This window comes from Coregonus clupeaformis, chromosome 30 (genome assembly GCF_020615455.1).
Source record: "Coregonus clupeaformis isolate EN_2021a chromosome 30, ASM2061545v1, whole genome shotgun sequence".
Lineage (NCBI taxonomy): Eukaryota > Metazoa > Chordata > Actinopteri > Salmoniformes > Salmonidae > Coregonus > Coregonus clupeaformis.
Window position 1 is genome coordinate 41,630,801 of NC_059221.1, and position 16,605 is coordinate 41,647,405.

Below are 16,605 nucleotides of genomic sequence, written 5' to 3' on the forward strand. Positions count from 1 at the left end.
CTGTTGTTGCTAGGAGTTATGGTCTCATTTAGAATGACATGTAGATGTTCTGTTGTTGCTAGGAGTTATGGTCTCATTTAGAATGACATGTAGATGTTCTGTTGTTGCTAGGAGTTATGGTCTCATTTAGAATGACATGTATATGTTCTGTTGTTGCTAGGAGTTATGGCCTCATTTAGAATGACATGTAGATGTTCTGTTGTTGCTAGGAGTTATGGTCTCATTTAGAATGACATGTAGATGTTCTGTTGTTGCTAGGAGTTATGGTCTCATTTAGAATGACATGTAGATGTTCTGTTGTTGCTAGGAGTTATGGTCTCATTTAGAATTACATGTAGATGTTCTGTTGTTGCTAGGAGTTATGGTCTCATTTAGAATGACATGTAGATGTTCTGTTGTTGCTAGGAGTTATGGCCTCATTTAGAATGACATGTAGATGTTCTGTTGTTGCTAGGAGTTATGGTCTCATTTAGAATGACATGTAGATGTTCTGTTGTTGCTAGGAGTTATGGTCTCATTTAGAATGACATGTAGATGTTCTGTTGTTGCTAGGAGTTATGGTCTCATTTAGAATGACATGTAGATGTTCTGTTGTTGCTAGGAGTTATGGTCTCATTTAGAATGACATGTAGATGTTCTGTTGTTGCTAGGAGTTATGGTCTCATTTAGAATGACATGTAGATGTTCTGTTGTTGCTAGGAGTTATGGTCTCATTTAGAATGACATGTAGATGTTCTGTTGTTGCTAGGAGTTATGGTCTCATTTAGAATGACATGTATATGTTCTGTTGTTGCTAGGAGTTATGGCCTCATTTAGAATGACATGTAGATGTTCTGTTGTTGCTAGGAGTTATGGTCTCATTTAGAATGACATGTAGATGTTCTGTTGTTGCTAGGAGTTATGGTCTCATTTAGAATGACATGTAGATGTTCTGTTGTTGCTAGGAGTTATGGTCTCATTTAGAATTACATGTAGATGTTCTGTTGTTGCTAGGAGTTATGGTCTCATTTAGAATGACATGTAGATGTTCTGTTGTTGCTAGGAGTTATGGTCTCATTTAGAATGACATGTAGATGTTCTGTTGTTGCTAGGAGTTATGGCCTCATTTAGAATGACATGTAGATGTTCTGTTGTTGCTAGGAGTTATGGCCTCATTTAGAATGACATGTAGATGTTCTGTTGTTGCTAGGAGTTATGGCCTCATTTAGAATGACATGTAGATGTTCTGTTGTTGCTAGGAGTTATGGTCTCATTTAGAATGACATGTAGATGTTCTGTTGTTGCTAGGAGTTATGGTCTCATTTAGAATGACATGTAGATGTTCTGTTGTTGCTAGGAGTTATGGTCTCATTTAGAATGACATGTAGATGTTCTGTTGTTGCTAGGAGTTATGGTCTCATTTAGAATGACATGTAGATGTTCTGTTGTTGCTAGGAGTTATGGTCTCATTTAGAATGACTTGTAGATGTTCTGTTGTTGCTAGGAGTTATGGTCTCATTTAGAATGACATGTAGATGTTCTGTTGTTGCTAGGAGTTATGGTCTCATTTAGAATGACATGTAGATGTTCTGTTGTTGCTAGGAGTTATGGTCTCATTTAGAATGACATGTAGATGTTCTGTTGTTGCTAGGAGTTATGGTCTCATTTAGAATGACATGTAGATGTTCTGTTGTTGCTAGGAGTTATGGTCTCATTTAGAATGACATGTAGATGTTCTGTTGTTGCTAGGAGTTATGGCCTCATTTAGAATGACATGTAGATGTTCTGTTGTTGCTAGGAGTTATGGCCTCATTTAGAATGACATGTAGATGTTCTGTTGTTGCTAGGAGTTATGGTCTCATTTAGAATGACATGTAGATGTTCTGTTGTTGCTAGGAGTTATGGTCTCATTTAGAATGACATGTAGATGTTCTGTTGTTGCTAGGAGTTATGGTCTCATTTAGAATGACATGTAGATGTTCTGTTGTTGCTAGGAGTTATGGCCTCATTTAGAATGACATGTAGATGTTCTGTTGTTGCTAGGAGTTATGGCCTCATTTAGAATGACATGTAGATGTTCTGTTGTTGCTAGGAGTTATGGTCTCATTTAGAATGACATGTATATGTTCTGTTGTTGCTAGGAGTTATGGCCTCATTTAGAATGACATGTAGATGTTCTGTTGTTGCTAGGAGTTATGGCCTCATTTAGAATGACATGTAGATGTTCTGTTGTTGCTAGGAGTTATGGTCTCATTTAGAATGACATGTAGATGTTCTGTTGTTGCTAGGAGTTATGGTCTCATTTAGAATGACATGTAGATGTTCTGTTGTTGCTAGGAGTTATGGTCTCATTTAGAATGACATGTAGATGTTCTGTTGTTGCTAGGAGTTATGGTCTCATTTAGAATGACATGTAGATGTTCTGTTGTTGCTAGGAGTTATGGTCTCATTTAGAATGACATGTAGATGTTCTGTTGTTGCTAGGAGTTATGGCCTCATTTAGAATGACATGTAGATGTTCTGTTGTTGCTAGGAGTTATGGTCTCATTTAGAATGACATGTAGATGTTCTGTTGTTGCTAGGAGTTATGGTCTCATTTAGAATGACATGTAGATGTTCTGTTGTTGCTAGGAGTTATGGTCTCATTTAGAATGACATGTAGATGTTCTGTTGTTGCTAGGAGTTATGGCCTCATTTAGAATGACATGTAGATGTTCTGTTGTTGCTAGGAGTTATGGCCTCATTTAGAATGACATGTAGATGTTCTGTTGTTGCTAGGAGTTATGGTCTCATTTAGAATGACATGTAGATGTTCTGTTGTTGCTAGGAGTTATGGTCTCATTTAGAATGACATGTAGATGTTCTGTTGTTGCTAGGAGTTATGGTCTCATTTAGAATGACATGTAGATGTTCTGTTGTTGCTAGGAGTTATGGTCTCATTTAGAATGACATGTAGATGTTCTGTTGTTGCTAGGAGTTATGGCCTCATTTAGAATGACATGTAGATGTTCTGTTGTTGCTAGGAGTTATGGTCTCATTTAGAATGACATGTAGATGTTCTGTTGTTGCTAGGAGTTATGGTCTCATTTAGAATGACATGTAGATGTTCTGTTGTTGCTAGAGTTATGGTCTCATTTAGAATGACATGTAGATGTTCTGTTGTTGCTAGGAGTTATGGTCTCATTTAGAATGACATGTAGATGTTCTGTTGTTGCTAGGAGTTATGGTCTCATTTAGAATGACATGTAGATGTTCTGTTGTTGCTAGGAGTTATGGTCTCATTTAGAATGACATGTAGATGTTCTGTTGTTGCTAGGAGTTATGGTCTCATTTAGAATGACATGTAGATGTTCTGTTGTTGCTAGGAGTTATGGCCTCATTTAGAATGACATGTAGATGTTCTGTTGTTGCTAGGAGTTATGGTCTCATTGTGCCTCCCTAGACTTTAATCCCTACACATGTGAAGCTGCAAGAAGATCCTATTTAAATGTATATCAAACCATTTTGATATTTTGACCCTGATGTCACACATTGGCCCCTTTATTTATAGAAAGACCCATAAACAGTTTAACTAAAATGCAATGTACAATAGTAGAAATATTCGAATGAGCTATGTCTAGAATACAGTATTTAAATACACAGTACAAAACCCCATGGCAAAATAGATAGAATTTCAGTAAATTAGCTTCCGGACCAGAGTCCGGATTATAAATATATACAGTATGTAGTTGAATGGTGTGTGTAGACAGCAGTAGTTATAATAATATGCCATTTAGCAGACGCTTTTACCCAAAGCGACTTACAGTCATGCGTGCATACATTTTTACGTATGGGTGGTCCCAGGGATCGAACCTACTACCCCTGGCGTTACAAGCGCCGTGCTCTACCAGCTGAGCTACAGAGGACCATGACTAGAATACAGTATATACATATGAAGTGGGTAAAACAGTATGTAAACATTGTCAAAGTGACCGTGTTCAATGACTCTAACTACATAGGGCAGCGGCCTCTAAGGTGCAGGGCAGAGTACCGGGTGGTACCCGGCTAGTGACCTTAGAAAGCAGCCTCTAGCTATAGGTTACAGCAGACCGGCTAGTGACAGTGGCCAAGGACGTTTTAACATATAGCCCTCTTTAAAGTGAACTCTGGGGTAAAAGATAACTCAGTTGTCTTTGTATTCACACTGCCCTTGCCTTTTAATGAGGACTCAACTCTTTTTGCCACTTCACTTCACCTATTTTGTGGTCCGAGTCCTCTTTGCATTCACATTGCTATGTTTAGAAAGGAACCAAGATCTTTTTTCAACAACTCTGCGATTTTACAAAGTGCAGGACAAGCCATTCCATCAGAATGTGTTATCGGACAGCTAGATGTAATACCTAGTTACATTTTGGAAGCTAATAGATTGTATTTAGTTAAAAGATGAGACATAATAATTATAATCAGAAATAATATGAACCTGTAAATATGATCGGTAACAGAATAAATAGCAGAAGAATAACTGCAGATTAAATAATGCTGTAATTGAAAAAGGTCCAATCAATGTAGGCTACTGCCCCTTTAAGAGCTATAATTGATTTTGTAACCTGTTGTAATTCGCACCAAATATATTGTTGCCTTCTCACACTATTCAGACCCCACACTATAATAAACAGCTTATGAAGCTCTCTTAGCCAATAGATCACATGTTGCAAATAAATAATCTGAACTAAAAAGTCCACACATATTTTAGAATTTCTGTGCATCCCTGACAATCGCTAATCAATAGGCCAAACCCCAAAAAACTGCATTTTTTTGCGAACCTGCACATTTACATTACAGTCATTTAGCAGACGCTCTTATCCAGAGCGACTAGGGTTAAGTGCCTTGCTCAAGGGCACAGACAGATTTTTCACCTAGTCGGCTCGGGGATTAGAACCAGCGACGTTTCGGTCACTGGCACAACGCGCTTAACCACTAAGCTACCTGCCGCCCCACACATCATCATCTTCTCTCTTTTGTGGGCCCCAATGTGAGGGTTTATGGCAGAGGAAACGGTGTTGCAGTAGTCTAGTGTGTGGTGCTGGAATAACAACAAGCGAACCTGGGGAGCTTTGTGTTCACATTGTCCTAAAGAAGGGAACCGGACCGCGGAATTCAATCGAACCAAACTCAGACCACCTCTCAATCCCAGTGCTAGGCACTTACCCTATCCCAAACCTTAACCCTTAACCTTAACCATTTGGAATTAAATGCTTAAACTTAACCTTAGAAATTTGACATTTATGGACAAACGTCGGATTCTGCAGTGAGACTGTACACTACAGGTACATAAAATGTATTCGTTAAATAACCTTCATTTGGAATTCAAGACCGCTATATGACTATCTACAAAATGTGGGCCTGTGGATTCCATCAGTGTATTCAACAACTGAACCCATTACATAACGTGTATAGAGCAAACTGAGATGTAACAAGTCTTGAGGCAGTAGGTAACTGTGAACTATTAGCTGGTACAGAGGTGATTCACTTCATCCGAGGCGTTTCTACAACAACACAGCATTTATCCTCCCCGACCCTGTCTCATTTTCATGTTCTTGTCAAAAATAAAGAGGCTCCATGCAGAGACAAGCTATCGCAGAGACAAGCTAACGCAGAGACAAGCTAACGCAGAGACAAGCTAACGCAGAGACAAGCTAACGCAGAGACAAGCTAACGCAGAGACAAGCTAACGCAGAGACAAGCTAGCGCAGAGACAAGCTAACGCAGAGACAAGCTAACGCAGAGACAAGCTAACGCAGAGAGAAGCTAACGCAGAGACAAGCTAACGCAGAGCTAACGCGAGAGACAAGCTAACGCAGAGACAAGCTAACGCAGAGACAAGCTAACGCAGAGACAAGCTAACGCAGAGACAAGCTAACGCAGAGACAAGCTAACGCAGAGAGAAGCTAATGCAGAGACAAGCTAACGCAGAGACAAGCTAACGCAGAGACAAGCTAACGCAGAGACAAGCTAACGCAGAGACAAGCTAACGCAGAGACAAGCTAACGCAGAGAGAAGCTAACGCAGAGACAAGCTAACGCAGAGACAAGCTAACGCAGAGACAAGCTAACGCAGAGACAAGCTAACGCAGAGACAAGCTAACGCAGAGACAAGCTAACGCAGAGACAAGCTAACGCAGAGACAAGCTAACGCAGAGAGAAGCTAGCTAGTAGAACACCACCAACTAGCCCAGATATTCACCTGCAGACTCAAGTAGGCTACTTTAGTTTTAAGTTTCAGAGATTCCCAGGTATGTCTCAGTGTCTTGTCTCACTGGACTGGTCAATGCTTCATGACAATGGGGATAAAGACGTTTCTGAAATGGGGAGGGGGCATTGATTTTCCAAAATTTGTGAAAAATGAAACGTTACCGACCTGTCTTTGTTGGAGTGTCCGTCTGACCTAAAGAGTGAAAGAGAGAGACAGAGAGAGAGAGACAGAGAGAGACAGAGACAGAGAGAGATACAGAGAGAGAGAGACAGAGAGAGAGACAGAGCGAGTGAGAGAGAGAGAGAGAGAGACAGAGAGAGAGAGAGAGAGAGAGAGAGAGAGCGAGAGAGAGAGTGAGAGAGAGACAGAGAGAGAGAGAGAGAGTGAGAAAGAGAGAGAGAGAGAGAGACAGAGAGAGAGAGAGACAGAGAGAGAGAGAGAGAGAGAGAGTGAGAGAGAGACAGAGAGAGAGAGAGAGAGTGAGAAAGAGAGCGTGAGAGACAGACAGACAGAAAAGAAAGACAGTGTGTTAGTAACACTTGTTACAATGTATTTCATATATAATTACATATATACACATATCCATACATGAGTGAGGATGATGATGTAACAATGTTCAGAAACTGCATCTGTAGTCACTCGTGCTATTGAAGGAACAAACACCCTTCACTCATCAACCCCGGACTCGTCTCGTCATCATTACACACACCTGGTTCCAATCCCCACTCTTATCACTGTATACAGTGGCTTGTGAAAGTATTCCCCCCCTTGGCATTTTTCCTATTTTGTTGCCTTACAACCTGGAATTAAAATAGATTTTTTTTGGGGGGGGGTTTGTATCATTTGATTTACACAACATGCCTACCACTTTGAAAATGCAAAATATGTTTTATTGTGAAACAATTAAGAAATAAGACAAAGAAACAGAAAACTTGAGCGTGCATAACCCCCCCCCCCCTAGTCAATACTTTGTAGAGCCACCTTTTGCAGCAATTACAGCTGCAAGTCTCTTGGGTTATGTCTCTATAAGCTTGGCACATCTAGCCACTGGGAGTTTTGCACATTCTTCAAGGCAAAATTGCTCCAGCTCCTTCCAGTTGGATGGGTTCCGCTGGTGTACAGCAATCTATAAGTCATACCACAGATTCCCAATTGGATTGAGGTCTGGGCTTTGACTAGGCCATTCCAAGACATTTAAATGTTTCCCCTTAAACCACTCGAGTGTTGCTTTAGCAGTATGCTTAGGGTCATTGTTCTGCTGGAAGGTGAACCTCCATCCCAGTCTCAAATCTCTGGAAGACTGAAACAGGTTTCTCTCAAGAATTTCCCTGTATTTAGCGCCATCCATATTCCTTCAATTCTGACCAGTTTCCCAGTCCCTGCCGATGAAAAACATCCCCACAGCATGATGGTGCCACCACCATGCTTCACTGTGGGGATGGTGTTTTCGGGGTGATGAGAGGTGTTGGGTTTGCCCCAGACATAGCATTTTCCTTGATGGCCAAAAAGCTCAATTTTAGTCTCATCTGACCAGAGTACCTTCTTCCACATGTTTGGGGAGTCTCCCACATGCCTTTTGGCGAACACCAAACGTGTTTGTTTATTTTTTTCTTTAAGTAATGACTTTTTTCTGGCCATTCGTCCGTAAAGCCCAGCTCTTTGGAGTGTACGGCTTAAAGTGGTCCAATGGACAGATACTCCAATCTCCGCTTTGGAGCTTTGCAGCTCCTTCAGGGTTATCTCTGGTCTCTTTGTTGCCTCTCTGATTAATGCCCTCCTTGCCTGGTCCATGAGGTTTGGTGGACGGCCCTCTCTTGGCAGGTTTGCTGTGGTGCCATATTCTTTCAATTTTTTAATAATGGATTTAAAGGTGCTCCATGGGATGCTCAAAGTTTCGGATATTTCTTTATAACCCAACCCTGATCTGTACTTCTCCACAACTTTGCAAGCCAAAGAACACCATCCCAACCATGAAGCACGGGGGTGGCAGCATCATGCTGTGGGGGTGCTTTTCTGCAGGAGGGACTGTTGCACTTCACAAAATAGATGGCATCATGAGGAAGGAAAATGATGTGGATATATTGAAGCAACATCTCAAGACATCAGTCAGGAAGTTAAAGCTTGGTTGCAAATGGGTCTTCCAAATGGACAATGACCCCAAGCATACTTCTAAAGTTGTGGCAAAATGGTTTAAGGACAACAAAGTCAAGGTATTGGAGTGGCCATCACAAAGCCCTGACCTCAATCCTATTGAAAATATGTGAGCAGAACTGAAAAAGCGTGTGCGAGCAAGGAGGCCTACAAACCTGACTCAGTTACACCAGCTCTGTCAGGAGGAATGGGCCAAAATTCACCCAACTTATTGTGAGAAGCTTGTGGAAGGCTACCCGAAACGTTTGACCCAAGTTAAACAACCAAATACTAATTGAGTGTATGTAAACTTCTGACCCACTGGGAATGTGATGAAAGAAATAAAAGCTGAAATAAATCATTCTCTCTACTATTATTCTGACATTTCACATTCTTAAAATAAAGTGGTGATCCTAACTGACCTAAGACAGGGAATTCTTACTAGGATTAAATGTCAGGAATTGTGAAAAACTGAGTTAAAATGTATTTGGCTAAGGTGTATGTAAACTTCCGACTTCAACTGTACTTATTCATGTTGGGGTCAATGGAGGGTGGATAAGAACTAGGTGTATGGAAAGTTACTGAGTGAGACAAGGGGGAGTGCAGAAAGTGTACATTCTGTCAAACATGTTATTGTTAAATCTCATGGCTCCTGAGGAGGGAGGCAAAGGGCAACAGTCTGGCTTCAGTCACTGATAAGGTAGGACAGTCGCGGATTATGACTACACCAGTGAGAGGAAACAATTAAGTTACTGACTAGCAACAGGGTTGTATTGGCTGTCTAGATGTGCAAGGAGTTGACTCCGCCTAGTAGGAGGTTATAAATATATGTGCTTGTGTAAACATGTCTTTTGTCTTTGCAGCTGTTTGACCCAGTGGGTGAATAAACTTGGTTTGAGCTTTTTCTAGTTGTATGTGAGCTTTTACTCTGTTTGTTCAGAACCTAACTCTAGCAAACAGTCATGGGTGTTACTGGTACCTCGAAAATTCCCTCGAAAGGCACCCTGGGAAATCAATATGCAAATAAGCCTTTACACACTATACAGTGTTAAAATAACATCGGTGTTCATTCCCTAACACCGAGAAAGTCTAACAGAATCAGCTCTAATATAGTGTTAATTTAAGTCGGAATTTGCAACAACCATGGTGTTAGGGACCCAACATTCTTGGGGTGTTAGTTTATCAAAACTTTGAAAAGTGTTAGTTTAGTTTGGGTGGATCACATACACAATGTGGGGGTTAATGTTCTGATCTCACATTTGACAGACAGACAGAGAGAGCAGTGTTTCCCCTATATTAATTTAGCAGCGGTGGCCCACGTTTGTTTGTTTACAATGTGGAATGCGCGATTGGCCAGTATTGAAAATCTGTTTGATAGCTGTTTTTGCAATCTAAAAAGTCATATTCCTATTAACTTCCAGAGTAGTGAGAGCGGCTTCATCACAATGCTACGCGATACCGGCTGTGTACATGATACACACGAACATGAAATCACCCTGGGAATCGATAGAACATCACTCAGAGATGCTCAAAAACAAAATAACATTCCAAATGGGTGAATCTTTCCTTTAAGGGTGTTGTAAGATTATCTCCACCTATGAATGCTTCTGGGAAGAAAAAAAAACGTTCTAGAATATATAGGTTTCACCAAAGATAATGATTGGGATCGAGAAAATATTTGTCTAACAAGCAATTTGCCAGACCCCTGTGGGACCTGGTCAAAAGTAGTGCACTATATCTGGAATAGCCTAGAATTATCCTGTTATCATCCAATCAGCTGGCGTGTCAGCCCACAGTATCCGCTATACAGAACCAGATGAGAGTCAAGTCAGAGACCAGTAGGAGACAGAATGTGGGGATCACACTATCAGATTTTACCATGTTTTATGGAAGACATTAAATTACCTCCCAGCAGAGGAGGGGAGCACTCCTTCTATCCGAGCAAACAAAGGATATTTACAGAGGGGTTTCTTCCTATTGAAGAAGTGGAGTGTGTTTCAATTGCAGGTATGCAGGGCCTCTCTTCCTCGTAACTCCCCCACACACCAACAGCAGCACCCAACCTGCACCAGCATCACCATTGTACAGACAGACAGCATCTTTTGGTTTCAGACTTTCAATCATGTATTATTGGTTAGTTAGAGCACCATGTTTGAGAGCCCTTTTCAGCGTTAGATGGTCTTTGTAGCCTGATAAGCAACCATAATCATGTATACAGTACTTTAAACCTGAAGTTATGTGTTGGTTTGTTTGTCATGTAGATTGAACACCATGTGTGTTTCTCAATATGCATTACTACCATGCTCAGAGCACGGAAATTGGAGCACGCATCAGTCGGCGTATGAGTCCAAATGAAAGTATGCGAAACAGAGCACGGAGGGCACTTCTCGGATGGGTACTCGTTCTGCTTGTACACATTTCGAAGCATGCATCGACGCAAGCTTCGAAGAAAAGTATGGACAGAAATAAGATGCAACCACGTAAAAAAAACGACAAAAAAATAATTGTAATCATTGGCAGAAGCGAGAGAAAATAAACTGTCTTCGGAATTAAATGTTGCCCATTCACATCTCATATGTTGCCTGACTACAATATTTCATCTTGATACGTTAATAAATAAATTATGTGCTAATTGTGGCATGTTTACCTGCCTACAATACCCACTGTAGTGTGCGTAGATCACAACCCCATAGTAAGTCAATACAGTTAACTGGCTATCTAGCCACGAAGAATTGGTAGCTATAGTTAGCTAGCCACGAAGAATACATTGCATACATTCATTTTAGGTCGTTTTTGCCTGTTAAACTAGCTAGCTAGCTAGATTATGATGATTCCATATAGCTAGCTGATAATTATATGTTTGTTTATGTAGTTATCTTGTATTGTCATTAGCTTGGCTGGCTGGCAGCAGATTAAGGCAGTAATGTTACAGGGAATCATGGTGCTGAGGTGACTGTGAGGCACGCACATCTCTCGTCTCCCGACTCCCGCCCTCTCACTTCAAAAAAAGAACATCTGACAAAGAGGATGGCGACCAGTGCTGACCGCGTGACAATATCAGCAAAGTACAATCACATGTAGTCATTGTGAAGACCCACAAGATATACCTACACTGACAGATAGCGCCATTGCTTCCTCCCGCTGCCGCCACCTAGCTGGCCTCCTCCGGATGGGTATCCTCCTAGCTGTCGGGTCTGTGTATCGTCTGGATGTTTATTCGTAGTGTAGCTGGTACCAGGTTATATTGGCATGTTTCCCCAGGGTTGACAGAGTCCTTGCAGGCTGTGTAGTAGCCCATGTAGCCATGGATTATGATGAGGGAGGATATCTTAGCTAGCCATTTAATTTGGGCAGCTTGCTAAATAACCATGGATCATGACGAGGGATAACCTATAACTACTGCACTAGCAGGTTATCTTTTGCTAGTAGACAAGTAGTGTCATTATCTATGTTAGTAACGTTATGTTAAATATGTTGCTAATGCATATAATGTAAACACAAGTCGTCTCTTGCTAAAGATAGCTATCTTAGCTACTACTAAAGTTAGCTAGCTAGCTAGCTAGCTACTTTTGTTAATCAAATTTAAATGCAGCTAAATAATACAAAACACTACCTGATTAACAGTCTCAATTGCTTTAATGACAATAATGTAACATTAAACTAAATCAGATCTACAAAATGTTTGACATATAGCTAACATTAGTTAACAGAGGGTAGTCGTGATCCTGCAAAGTCCAGCATAGATGAGCAGCCAACATGTTGATGATGCAATTTACTCTAAAAGGTCAAAGGGTAATGCAGTAGCATTGGGACTGTGCAGTTCTTCTTAAATGTAAAAACGTATGCGTTCTCCACACTCTTGTCATAATAAGAACGTGCTCAAGAGCATGGGAGTGCGGAGCGCGGTAGTATGCATATTGGGAAACTCCCCCATGCTAACTGTTCAGCAGTGGAGTTTGTGGTCTAAAAGGTAACGCACGCTAAAAGGTAAGGTAATGACTTACTGTCTGTGGCCGTGGTGATGGCCGGTGGGGTTCCCCAAGGTGGAGCTGCGAAGTCTCTCTGTCCTCTCTTCCTCCATCCTGTCCAGTCTCTCCTTCTCCATCTCCACGAAGCTGGTCCCCGTCCCGGTCGAGATGGTCCGCGTCAGCCGCGTGTCCGGGGGGGTACGTTTGGGGGTCTGCGGTGTGCGGGGGGTCTGGGTGGTGACCGGGGTACGTTTGGGGGTCTGCGGTGTGCGGGGGGTCTGGGTGGTGACCGGGGTACGTTTGGGAGTCTGCGGGGTGCGGGGTGTCTGGGTGGTGACCGGGTACGTTTGGGGGTTTGGGGCGTGTGGGGGGTCTGGGTGGTGACCGGGGTACGTTTGGGGGGTTTGGGGCGTGTGGGGGGTCTGGGTGGTGACCGGGGTACGTTTGGGGGTTTGGGGCGTGTGGGGGGTCTGGGTGGTGACCGGGGTACGTTTGGGGGTTTGGGGCGTGTGGGGGGTCTGGGTGGTGACCGGGGTACGTTTGGGGGTTTGGGGCGTGTGGGGGGTCTGGGTGGTGACCGGGGTACGTTTGGGGGTTTGGGGCGTGTGGGGGGTACGACGTGGGGTCTTGGGGGTTTGAGGTTTGTGTTGATCCCGTACAGGCACCGGGGGTGGGGGGGCAGGTTTGGCTGTAGAGTTGGTACTGGTACGATTAGAAGACTGGGTCTGAACAGGGCGGACTGGTACGGAGGGTATGGCCGTGTTGGTTTTGGTGGCGGGTGGTGGCGGGGGGCAGGGTGGTGGTTCAGGGGGTAAAGGTCGCTGGCGATCCAAGCGTAGGTCTTTATTCTCCTGGGCCAGCCGGTCTAACTGGACCTCCAGCTCATCGATACGGTGCCTCTGGGTCTCCAGGAGCTTCTGCTGGCTCTCTATGATGTTGTTGAGCTCCAGGAGGTATTCCACGGCCCGGTTAGGGCTCTCTGGGCTGCCCTGGCCATGGCCCTGTCTAGCCTCCATGCTGCTGGTCTGGTCCTGGTCTCAGTAATCTCACAGGTGATAGGCTAACAGGCTAACGAAGGAACCAGTCCTGAGATGTGATAGGCTTTGGTTAATGAAGGACCAGTCCTGAGCTGTGATAGGCTAACTGGCTAACAAAGGGACCAGTCTTGAGCTGTGATAGGCTAACTGGCTAACAAATGGACCAATCCAGAGCTGTGATAGGCTCACTGCTATGCCCTCCCCCCCACCGGAAGGACGTGGGGGGGAGAGGGGCGACTTTAAAAAGGTCCTTCTAGAGGATCAAGATGTTATAGTTCCTGGTTTTGCCCTGCCAGAGAAGTCGGTTGGCGCCTCGAACATCCAGGTTGGTCCAATCAGGTCAGGTGATCGCGAAGGGGTCAGAGTCCATCTTCTGAAATCATATGAGACAATGTCACCAAGTCAGATTGTCTACAAATTACTGAGTTATATCCAAAGAAGCAGAAGAGTTGAGATGAACCGATGGTAGAGACTGAGAGATGAGGCCCTGTTCAAAGAGGATAGACATCTTTCTATTTCAGGTTCTATAGTTCAACAGGACAGGAAGAGGATGTATGAGGTCATGGAAGAGGTCTCAACTCTTTCAATTTATCCTTCCTGGTCCGTTTAGAACACTTCTTGAATAGGATCAACTTTGAATCTACATCTATTCATTTTTTACATTTACATTTTAGTCATTTTAGCAGACGCTCTTATCCAGAGCGACTTACAGTTAGTGCATACATTATTTTATCGAACCCACAACCCTGGCGTTGCAAATGCCATGCTCTACCAACTGAGCTATATCCCCTGCCTATTCAAAATAAGAAGGAAAAAGAGCTTGGCAGTTTTGTCTGTTCTGTCACTGATCAGTAGATAAGTGATGATTTCTCAGTCTAGCTTTATATTCCTGAGTTATATTATATGACAGTTTATCTCACAAAGAGTAGAAGGTCAACAACGTCCTCTGCAATCCTCTGTTGGAAAAGAGTTCCGGGAGCTCTTCTTTCTCTGTGTCATCCATTCCAAGAAAAAGGCCAAAAAGGAAAGGAGGAGAAGGAGGAGGGGTTGGATACCGAAAGGACAAATAAAGATCAGTAAAAACACTCACCCTGCGGTAGCCGAGTAGCTTAAGCTTAGCAGGTTGGAGTGTCTCCTCTGGGTGCATGTGTGGAGTTCTAAATTCTGTTCTCATTCTGTCTCTCTCGCCCTATGTCTCTCCCTCTGTCTCTCCCTCTCTCTCTCCCTCTCTCTCTCCCTCTCTCTCACTCTCTGTCTCCCCCTCTCTCTCTCTCTGTCTCTCTCACTCTGTCTCTCTCACTCTCTGTCTCTCCCTCTCTCTCTGTCTCTCTCACTCTATGTCTCTCCCTCTGTCTCTCCCTCTCTCTCTCCCTCTCTCTCTCCCTCTGTCTCTCCCTCTGTCTCTCCCTCAGTATCCCTCTCCCTCTGTCTCGCTCACTCTGTCTCTCTCACTCTCTGTCTCTGAGACTGAAACCACTGCACTGTAAGCGGTCCTCATGGGTTCAGCTCACCCCAGTTTCATCTGAAGTCTTCAGAGCAGGAGAAATCACTGATGATCATCATTTAGCTGCCCCGCACCACCTAGCCAGTAGCCTCCACTCCTCTGCTCTCTTAAGACTGTCAGGATGCAGCAGCCTTCTCCTTACTGTCTTAATGGTTGATATATTGTTTTGTAGTGTCATACCCAGTCAGTAGATTGCAGCATTCCCTGCCTCCACACTTCTTCTTCTTGCTTGTCTTGTGCTGCAGGGATGGAGTAGAAGAAGAAGAAGCCTTGAGGAAATAATAATTGATCCTCTCTCTCTCTCCATATGCTCGAATAACCCCAATTTGTCGACTTGTGGAGGTGTAAACCGTTTGATAAGATGGCGTATTTTCTATAGTGAGGGAATCCGCTCCTTTATGTTATATTGCCTTTCTCCAGACGGTAGAGCGCAAGGTGGCAGCCCCGGTGCTGTGTCCCGTTATCCGTTATTGTTTTAGCTTTGAGGCACGCAGGCTGCCGTAGTGTTGTGAGACGGTATGGAACCGATCCGGGCTCTGAACACACACCGACAGACACCGTCACGCAGCGGCGACAAAAGCACCAATAGAAGCATCCTGGGATTTTGCGCACTAATGTCTCCACAGCCCAACGCATTCACACACTAATATGTCAAAATAAGAAGCATAGCTGACTTGGTTAAAGGGTCGTTTTTACGCATTTCAATGATGGCAGACTCCCGACGTGTCTCGCCTCACTCGCAGCAAATATTACAAGCACCCTATGGAACACGAGTCTTCAAGACAGATTTAACAATTTACTAAATTAGCCTAAAAAGGTAAGGTTTTCCATATATTGCCCCTTACATCTCCATCTCGTAGTGGTGAAGTTTATTGCAGTCTAATATTTCCTGAAAATATAATTATAAATCCAGATCTGTCTGGCTGTGGTCCTGATGCTGACAGAATGAGCGGCAGGGTGATTAGTCGGTCCATCCCCCGCGGTCCCCGTTGAGCATCGCGTATCCACTGCACCTGCCGCCCCCCTCCGCCATTCTGAAGCACCGCAGTGGCCAATACACACTGCAGCTCCTCTCAGATCCTCTCACAGAGAGGAGGATGTGGAGGAGCGGTAGGAGGCGGGGGTGCCAGTGAGTCAGAGGGGATATATTGCCACGTTCAAATCAACTGGGAAATCGGAACTCGGGAAATCTCCGACCTCCGACTTCAGTGCATTCAAGACAACTGGGAAATCCAAGAAAAACAAAACGCTCCTAGTCGGTAAATCGGGCATCTTTCTAGAACTCCAACTTTCAGAACTGAAGATCACTGACATCACGATTTGACCTTGTTTTTGTCCGAGTTTCCAGTTGTCTTCAAAGCACCATTATGTTCACATACTATTCGGAAGTAGGAAACTTAGGCATTTCCGATTTGCTAACTGGTTGTAGTTTTCGCTTTCAACTAGTTAGCAAATCAGAAAATACGAGTTCCGACTAGCACGAGAACGTGGCATTAGTTGTTGCTTTCTCTCCAATCTCTGACGTTGGTGCTTACATGTAGTGACGACCGTGGCGAGTAAACTGAACTCCTTGAGTCGACCATTTTGGACCGAGGAGAAGCATGTTCTGACGAGAGAGAGTTCTGCCTTTAGCGCCGAAATGGCACAGTCTCGCTCTCCCCATACGGAAAGGTAATACATGGCCATACGGCCTTATACATCAAAGAACGTGACATATATTTTAAAATATATGATCATATATTTAAAATACATATAT

The 16,605-nt window shown here is 43.4% G+C and overlaps 1 protein-coding gene across 1 annotated transcript in view; it reads right to left on the reverse strand.

Annotated features, from left to right (window-relative positions):
* Positions 1 to 15,910, reverse strand: part of LOC121546595 (mucin-2-like) — a 120,193-nt gene extending 104,283 nt beyond the window's left edge. Inside the window, exons 1-3 of the mRNA XM_045209278.1 lie at positions 15,030 to 15,910; positions 12,345 to 13,718; positions 6,376 to 6,402 (exon numbers count right to left, since the gene is read on the reverse strand). Of these exons, the coding sequence (XP_045065213.1) occupies positions 6,376 to 6,402; positions 12,345 to 13,324 (1,007 nt within the window). The 5' untranslated portion in view covers positions 13,325 to 13,718; positions 15,030 to 15,910. The remainder of the gene's footprint in view (positions 1 to 6,375; positions 6,403 to 12,344; positions 13,719 to 15,029) is intronic.
* Between the last annotated feature and the right edge of the window lie 695 nt (positions 15,911 to 16,605).